The sequence below is a fragment of the Chondrus crispus genome, genomic scaffold, assembly GCF_000350225.1.
Source record: "Chondrus crispus Stackhouse genomic scaffold, scaffold_34, whole genome shotgun sequence".
Lineage (NCBI taxonomy): Eukaryota > Rhodophyta > Florideophyceae > Gigartinales > Gigartinaceae > Chondrus > Chondrus crispus.
Genome location: NW_005179250.1, coordinates 202,534 through 211,663, shown reverse-complemented (window position 1 = coordinate 211,663; position 9,130 = coordinate 202,534). Strand labels below are relative to the sequence as shown.

The following is a 9,130-nucleotide window of genomic DNA, read 5'->3' as shown; positions in this document are numbered from 1 at the left end:
GAGTCGAAGTGCGTATCAACCCACGATTTCGGGTTGTTTTTTCATTTTTGCTTTTTGCTTGTTTATTCATGCAGAAACTGAGAAACTTCATGATTCTTCATGAAGAAACGACTTCAGACAATGGTAGCCACGACTTACACGTTACATCGCCATGATGGAGATGGGCTACAGGGACCCTAGGAAGGCATGGGGGATCTCGATTTCGATGGTTGATCGCGATTATCGGTGGGTCGCCTGAAGAAGGCCGAAGTGATGATTTTTTCATTTTGCAGCATTATCTGGCAGTTTTTGCGCGCAATTGCGCGCAAAAACATGATTTAATGAAATCGCGGGTATCAACCATCTGACAGGCCATCTGACAGGTTAACCTCGATTGGTCACATAAGCTGCTTTTGCATCTCAAATAATGCTGACCAATATGTTTGTTTAAATGAATGAAGTGCAATGTATGCTTGTTGCTGTAGTCTTGTGACGCAGTATTCGGAACACATATCAAAAATTTCATTTTCCACACACGAATTCTCCTATGGGCATCGCTTCATGCGGTTGCGCCAACCTTCAGAACCAATGCAAGTAACGCAAAACGTGAAATTTTTGAAGCAGGCATGAACACAGTTGGAGCAAAAGGCGATTGAATCGCTGGACATATGTGCGATGCTTTGAAAAGGGGGCAGCACAGCACACAGATAACGGATGTTCGTACATCCCCTTCAGTCTTCTGTTTCATGATGCATGACTGTACAGAACATTTTAGCTCAACCTGTAACGAACGTAACGCCTTGTCACAGGGGCAGCAATGTCGCTTTGAGTATTTGCGCTAGTCGAGGTTCAGGGCGACGGGACAACAGGTGAAGAGGGGAAATCTGTGACAACCGGGAGGAAAACCAGAGTCCATCTGAACTCTGTCATGATTTGAAATGACAGCGTAGCAAGATATGCCCAGCACAGCCAATAGCGAACGCGTATGAGTATCAGATTTCGGCTGAAAAGAAACGAACATGATTTCACTTTCAAGCTCTCTCATTCAAGCGTTGGATTAGACGCGTATTAGTACTTTATGTCAGTTTATCGCGTGGAAGTATATATACGTGGTACCGTAGAAGAAGCTCCGTACTGCAAGCAACTTCGTGCACAACGAACCAAACGGGCTCCAGCATCGAATTACGGGCAACTAACCTGCGTGCTCTTTAGGTTGTGGTGGTGCGAAAAGATTTACAAGCACGCGAACATGGTAGAGAAGCAACCTCCAGGACTCGTCGAAGAATGGCCCCCTTCTCCGCAGGGCACAATTACGCATGTGCCACACCATACCCTTGTTCGTATTGCGGCTGAGCATCAAGTGCCAGTGGAATCCTTGACCACTCTTACTGTGAAGTGCTCTGTTGAGCCTCTCTACTCTGCCGTTTTGGAGTACGCGGCGTTATCCGATCCTCAAGATCCAAGGACATCTTTCCCTCTCTCTGTTTCTCACGTGAGATTCCCACGATCAAACGATGCCTTCGACGGTGAAACTTTGAAGAGTTTTCAGGCGGCTATGATGAGAATGGACCAAGTAAAGTTGAAAGGCGGGAGAGGCCTGTTAGATAAGAAGCTTGCACAGCCAAAATTTCGGCTCGGCTTAGGCGAAACAGTCATTGTATGGCCACCCCCACCTCATCTTACGGCCGAATATCTCTGCAAGCAAAACTGCGACGCAAAGCGTAGAATGGGAGAGCTCGATGTTCTTGCAACGACAACAGAAGGTAGTTTTGAATCCAAAGTACCAGAAGTTCCTGAAGAAGGGAGAGAGAATGGCGACGTATCCGGTACGGATGACAATAGCACTGGTCTGCAAATTCACATCGTACATTACTCCGTGGGAGAACCGCAGGAGGTGAACGGAACGCTTTCGACTCTCCGTGAACTGCTAATAGTCGGGCTTGACGGTTCCAAACAGCTGCGTAACTTTGTAACAGAGATCTCTCAGTGGAGCGTTGACAAAGACATCTACGATGGCATGGACCACAAGTTTTCACTGTATCGATACCAATTTTTTTGTCCTGGAAGGGGTCGATGGTTTCTAGAGGGCTTGAAGCGCTCGAGAACACCGGCATCTGTTATTCTTCCTGCCAAGCAAATGGATTACATTCTCGAAGACGTCAAGCAGTTTCTTAAAATGGAGACGCGTAAATGGTATGTCGAGCACGGTATGCCACATCGGCGTTCGTTTCTATTTTTCGGACCACCCGGGACAGGCAAGACATCGACGATCCGTGTGATTGCGTCTCAATTCCAGCTCAACTGCTGTTTTCTGAGCATGACGAACCCAGAATTCAGCAACCAGGACCTTGCCCAGGCACTCACGGCGATCCCCGCGAACGCGCTTCTCGTATTTGAGGACGTGGATGCGCTGTTTAACAAGGACCGAACCAGCGCCGAGGCGCCGAAACTCTCCTTTTCGAGCTTTCTGAACGCCCTGGACGGATTGATCAGTGCGGATGGGGTCATCACGGTGATGACTACGAATAACATTGCTAAACTGGACAGCGCGTTGATCCGGGGCGGACGTGTGGATCGACGAGTTCACTTTCCCAGTCCTGACGAGGAGCAGATCAAAGAGCTATTCATGTCCTTCTACCCAGAGGCGAGGCAGGAAGTGGCACAGGAGTTTGTGAGTGCAGTGTTTTCCAGGTTCGAGGACAAGGAGGCACGGTCGATCGCGACGTTGCAGCAGCTGTTCATCGATCAGCGGGAGAATTCGGCGGAAGAATGCGCGCGGTCAGTGGCCTCGTTCTTTGAAAGGTATTACCCGAAGGGAGATACTTCCCTAACGGGAGCAAACCATATCTATGGGTAGAGTCGTAGACGTCAAAGTCCACGTAGAATTGACTCGGTTTTCTGGAAAGATTTTACGGCAAGAGAAAATTTCCATTACGAAAGGATAGGACACACTTTCAGTGGAGCACAGTGTGTCTAGTTAAAAGAAAGTGCATGTCGAAAACGAGACATACAGTAAGGGCGTCTCCACCAATGCTGATGATAAGGTCCAGTTCAATATTTGGACAAATTTTTGAGAGTGATGGCACCACACCGGCATAGAAGTTCCAATCCATTTTTGGACTTGGATTGGACCGAAATTTTGGAGCACAGGAATTTGGTCCAAAAACGGGTTATTTGGATCAATATGAACCGCTCCAACTCGCATGTCCAATCCAAAACATCTGAGTCGCGATTCCCCTGACATGATCTGGATCGTCATTTCCCACAAGAGACAATGGGGAAACCATGGCACATTTTGGATTCTTAATTCCATTTAGGAGGTTCACATCACAGATAAATGAAATCTGGCGTCACAAATTTAATAAATTGAAGATCGTGGTCGATATTTCAGATCGTATTGGCAGATGGTCAACAGTTTTTCCATATTGGCAATTAATCAACATAATATCAATATAAAAGCTATTTCGAGCACAGAACGCTTCGTTTAATCTTTATCGGTTGTCATCACACGACAATTTATGTGGAACAAGTGTTCATGCCATTTCAATGGGCAGAAGTGTCACATAACCTATATTTACAATGCTTTCAGTGTGTATTCACTTCCAGTGCTTTTCGAAATGGTACACAGAGGGAAAACAATTGGCAGCTACAGGACATTACCAGCTTACATCGGTCATTGATACACATAATCAGTGATAAAAATGTGAAATGAGTTCACAATCCCACTCACTAATGCGGAATGGAGGTGACATCTGCTCTATCACCGTCTGAATTTCACCGTCGCCTTCCGAGTTTTACAGTCATCGTCTGATTTTCACCCCTACCGTCCAATATTCACGACCGCCCTCCACGCCTTCCGACCGCATTATTATTTACTGCGCGACCAATCAGGCCTCCATGCGCCCGCGCGAAGGGGTTGCGCAGGTATGGCTGAGGGGATGTTCCACGATGCGTGAGTAAAGCGTAGACCGAAGGGTGACGGCGTCAAGAGATTGACACCAACCTGAAAGCACCAAAAGGGGGCAGCGGCGGTATTTCCTGGAGATTGTTTCATATTGTTCGCTGATCACCTTTTCTTCTTTTCTGATCACAGTAACAGCAATCTCCGATTTCTGCCACCCGAATAGTAACTAAACTATTTGCCATTGTGTGCGAGCTCCCTTTTCTTTCTGTCATATTATACGAGCTATGTGCTCTTTCTGCCATTTCTTCCGAGCTAGATTTCGTCTCTGCCGTTGTTTGCGAGCTATGTTCTCTATTTTCCATTGTACATACTATCACCTCTGTTTGTCAATGTGGTGAATCACTACCTGCGTATCTCAATATCATTTCAGACACTAGCACTATTTGGCATTTACTTTGGATGCGCCCCTTTTCCCAATCTTGAGCCAAACTCGACGTTCATCTGCAGTTACAGATATTCATTACACCTAAATGAAGATAAATCCCCCAGTCTTCATCCATGTCCATTTTACTCTCCATTATGACGACCCTTTCCAGAAAGTCCCTTCCCACAAACAATGGCTTGCCGCCATCACGATGCGAAACTGCAGTACAGAGGGCGGTCGCGATATAGTGCTACCCTGTGTCTGAGGCCCAGTGGGCCGAAAACGGCACTATATCGAACCAGGCACTATAAGATAATGAGATTTACGGCTTTTTTGCAGCCACTCCCTTGCGCATCACTGCTCAGAAAGACCGCTCGCAGGACGCCATCACTCATACTTTGCATCTAATCAAGCATTTCTGTTATTAGTACTGTAGCTGCCGAGCCGTCGCATTGACTCCCTCCTTTTTGGCAGCCATAAATGCCAGCCTACACTTTTGCAGATGTCCAATTGCATCATCGAACCTGCCTTTTTCCGCCATAGTCTCTATTCTAGTAAGCAACTGCATAATATCTTTCCGCGGCGGCAGCGGCTCTCGGGCAGTACGTCCATCCAACTGCCTTGCCTCTCCAGAGACCCTTCGTTTTTGGCTCAAAATTCGTGCCACCCCTAGAAGTGTAGCACTATATCGGAGCTGGCACTAACAAAGATGGCACTATATCGCGACCCCCCTGTACTGACATTTTTCCGGAATGGGAGGGAGCCAGGCAAAAATTAGAGTGCACCAGTTGGGAAAGGTGCCGCCGGAGCGAAGTTCCATTCCAAAAGAATATGGAAGATCTCTTGGAGAGGTTCAAAGCAACGATATCAAGTCCATTTTTTCATTTTTGCTTTTTGCTGATTTATTCATGCAGAAAGTTTATAACTTCATGAATCTTCATGCAGAAAAGACTATAGATCTCGGATTTTCAATGTGGCTACGACTTACACGTTGGCTTTTTGTGGATCGTGTTATTTCCACGTTACCAACTTGTGCTAAGTGGCAATGCGCACGTGTGCCGTTGTAAAGGCTGTCACGTTGAATAAAGGGTGCCTTAGAGGCACCTGGGAAAAGCAGCGATGACAGTCGTATAGAGGATAAACTCTATCTTGGACTTGCGCAAGAGCACTGATCAAGGTTACTGTGAACTTCACAAGCTCTGGACCTGGACCGCTTGCCTCACATGAGGCAAGAGGTCCAGTGCCACTGGACCAATACCCTTTCCTCCAGGACCCATTCCTCAGCGGTCGGCGCAACAAACACGGCGTCACCAAAGCTGCCCGCCGCCGACTCCGACCACGTCTTCACATGCGACATCTGCCCTCGCGCCTTTACAACAGTCTACCCCTCAACGTCTGACGTTGTCCACTCCCCTGCCGTGCACAACGATCAACTCCTACCCTCGTACAATCAAATCCGACAATTCAGCAGCCTCCCTATGCCCATATCCCGATTCCTTCTTTCAGAAATGCAGCGCCCCGGTCGCTCCCCGGGTCTAGAATACCGCCGCAGCCTCTTCTCTCCCCAGTCGGCATTACGGCATAAGGGAAGCACTGACGACTTTTTTGTACAGTTTACAGATGCTCTTATTCGAATTAAGGATATCAGAAGCTCCGTTTTGTCCCAGTACCTGGCAAGGAAACGTTCTACTGCAGATTGATATCAAGTCAATGGTGTCCAGTTGAATGGGGTGTCCTTCCTGGATGCGTTCCTGTGCTGTTAATAATCGAAGTTGTGACGCGGTCGTTTGGGTTCTCTACTTGAGAGATATCAAAATGATCGTAATCGTCGTCAAACACGGTGTTATACTCCCCTTGTTCAGCATTGGGGCAACCTATGGCTTCGCCTTCATCGTCGGTCTCAGTCAATTCCTGTGAATCCTCATTGGTTTGAACTGAGCCCCAGAATCCCGCGCTGATGAGATATGAATCTCCCAGTAGTTTCATGTTCCAATGCGTAAAAGCTAGTTTCTTCACTTTTGCAGTATCCATTCTATTCCTCGATGAGGTTCGAATCCTTCCTTGAAAACTAAAACTACGCTCAGCTGCGCAAGAAGACGGGGAAACTGACAGTGTCCTTATAACGAACTCCCGCAACTGCGCATATTCGGGGCGATCAGCGAGTGATTTCCAATACAACAGCGGCATTTTTTCAAACTCCTTTAAAATATTCTCACTCCCTGCGTCATCCTTCTGGTCGTTCCATTCCTCGACCAACTTCACAACGCACTGCAGTGCGTCAGCTATCGTGCCACTCCCGGAGCAGTACTAAATTAGGAAAGCGCGAAATCGGTTGATGTGTCTATCAATATCGCGTGGACTGCGGTGAGGATCTATATGGTGGGCTGCAAAATGTATGTCTTTGAGTAGTCGGACCTTAATAGTAGCGTTGACAGGACCGTTCTGGCGCCTCTCGAACTTTCCAAAGACATCTGCTCTCCGTTCACTGGTCATGAACGAAGTGAGTGGTAGTTTCTCTAAGTCCTTCCCAAGAGCTACTGTTTTAGGGACAACATCTGAAATTGTGGCTTCGTCGGAGTCGAAAAATCTTAGATACCGCCGAAAGAGCCTGAATATGTTGTGCAATTCCTTCACTTTTGTGAAAAACAAGTGCGATCCGATATTAGAAATAAACTTTTCACGCTTACCTCTTTCTCTCGCGTTAGATGCTTCCCAAAAGTTCCTCATGAAGTCAGGAGCTTGGACAAGGCCGAGAAGCACCACTCTACAGCGAATGAAGGCTTCAAGCGTGCCTTCGATGGAAGCAAAACGCGTCTTCACGGGCTTTCGAAGCATGATCGGCGTAATGGGAAGCGATGGAAACAACTCTTTCCCGTCCTCCCCGAAAACCCGTGTAGTCATCTCTTTCGGAAAGGAAAACGGAGTCTGCCATGTTAATATGGGGAAATACGGTGTTATTGTAACTGTCAATACCATCTTTCAGTCGAGCTCGGAGTTTTAGCTTCTGTCTAGTTTCAGTTGTCATCAAGGTTACGCTATCAATGACCTCCTTCGCCCATGGAATTTTCCAATGTCCTGCATACAGAGGTTAGCTACATGAGCTTGGTCCTGGACTCCTACAAGTTTTGGGTATTTGTGTGTGAGAGCTCTGCGCGCGTTTTGGCAACATTTTGCACTGTCACTGGTCACTGCACAGACCCGACTCATACCCCCAAACTTTTCTATAACAGACTCAATAATTTGGATATACCCCACAGCTCCAACTCGCTCGTATTTGGTAAAATCTGACTCGAGGAAAAACCTCCGGCACCCAGACAGTAACCCAGAACCTTCAGTTCTCAGAAGCACGTTCACGACGGGTGCAGATGTGCTGTCATTCCAGCCATCAAAGATAACGGTTCCATATCCCATTGACATTGCGCTTCGGATCCTGTGCGCCACTCTTTCAGAAACGGATTTGTGAAGTGCATAGAGATGGCATCCTGTAAATGTGTAGCGAGATGGGAAATAGTTTTTCGAATACCATGGGGCGGCCAACTTTAGAAACCGCAGAAACGCGTTTGGTCGCTTTTGTGATGTATCGAGAGCAGTGAAAGACCATGCCTACCCTACAAAAGCCTCCAATAGAGCGCCAGTGAGAGCGTCTGCTTCTTCGGGGCTTCCTCCCCGACGACGAACCTTTCCAGGAGGAGAATCAGCAGAGAAAGATCCAGATCTCTTACGTCCTGGCTCTGGTTCATTAAAATTGTAAATTCCGCGTTCCTTCTGAAGTGCACTTGATTCAGATAAGACCCGATCCTTGATATCCTGTGCGAACCGACGACACCCTATCACGTGACGGCTGAGACCTGAGGCACGACGCTGCTTGTCTCTAATTTGCTTACCACAACCCTTGCAGACAGAACCTACTACTTCACACCCTTCACTCAATTCTTCAAAACAATGCGCTTTTGCGTAAGACTGCTTCCGCCCGACGTTTGAGCCACCCGAGCTCCTTCTACCACTAGAGTTCCGCTTCAACGTCAAATCCCCCCTCGAATCTTCGAGGGGGGTTCCACTTTTGCTGCAAGGATCAGCAATCTGGTCTGTTGAACATGAGAGAATGAGGTTAGGGGACACCGTACTGTTCGCTCGTCTAGTTGTAATAATTTCCTCATCATTTGCCACGAAATGTGGGTAGATGACATTGTGGCTTGTGTCTGCAGTAGGATATACCTGGTTCGTATCGCCAAGCACCATTTTGGTGCGGTTTTAGCTATAGAAAATTGACAACGCTGCCTCTGACTCAGTGTTGAAGTTGTCGTTCCGAGGGTGTGGCGGGGGTGGCGGTAGCGGCGGGCGTGGGTGCAGCTTGACCAGTGGCGTGCCGGTGGGCAAGGGTGCGGCTGGGATAGTGTCGGCACGTGCGGGTGCGGCTGCCGAGGGTGTGTGTAGCGGCTTTCGCCGTGACGGCGGGTGCTGGTGCCGTGGGGGCGGTTGCAGCGGCAGACAGGGCGATTGCCCCGAGAGTTTTGGGATGGTGGTGGTGGGGGTGGCAGCGGCTTGGACGGTGGTGGCGGGCTTGGGTGCGACAGGGATGGCGGCGGGCTTGGGTGCGGCGAGGGTGGCGACGGCGGCGGGTGTGAGTGCAGCTTGAGCGGTGGCGGGGCCGGTGGGCGTGGGTGCGGCTGGGATGGTGTCGGCAGGTGCGGGTGCGGCCGTCGCGGGGGTGTGTAGCGGCTTTCGCAGTGGCGGCTGGTGCGGGTGCGGTGAGGGCGGTTGCGGCGGCAGAGAGGGTGATTGCGCAGAAGGTTTTGCGATGGTGGTGGCAGGGGTGGCAGCGG

At 48.8% G+C, this 9,130-nt stretch overlaps 2 protein-coding genes; one reads left to right on the top strand and one right to left on the bottom strand.

Annotated features, from left to right (window-relative positions):
• Positions 1-274: 274 nt before the first annotated feature.
• CHC_T00006055001 (hypothetical protein) lies at positions 275-505 on the bottom strand. The gene has a single exon (XM_005717985.1). The coding sequence runs from the start codon at positions 503-505 to the stop codon at positions 275-277; it is 231 nt and encodes a 76-aa protein (XP_005718042.1).
• A 552-nt stretch (positions 506-1,057) lies between these two features.
• On the top strand, positions 1,058-3,359 carry CHC_T00006054001 (hypothetical protein). XM_005717984.1 is given in 2 exon segments: positions 1,058-2,836; positions 2,837-3,359. The coding sequence occupies 1 exon segment, from the start codon at positions 1,058-1,060 to the stop codon at positions 2,834-2,836; it is 1,779 nt and encodes a 592-aa protein (XP_005718041.1). The 3' UTR covers positions 2,837-3,359.
• The last annotated feature ends 5,771 nt before the right edge of the window (positions 3,360-9,130 follow it).

What these genes read in the sequence shown, in the direction of transcription:
- CHC_T00006055001 (XM_005717985.1), bottom strand. Translation starts at nt 505, where the DNA reads ATGAAATTTTTGATATGTGTTCCGAATACTGCGTCACAAGACTACAGC.
- CHC_T00006054001 (XM_005717984.1), top strand. Translation starts at nt 1,058, where the DNA reads ATGTCAGTTTATCGCGTGGAAGTATATATACGTGGTACCGTAGAAGAA.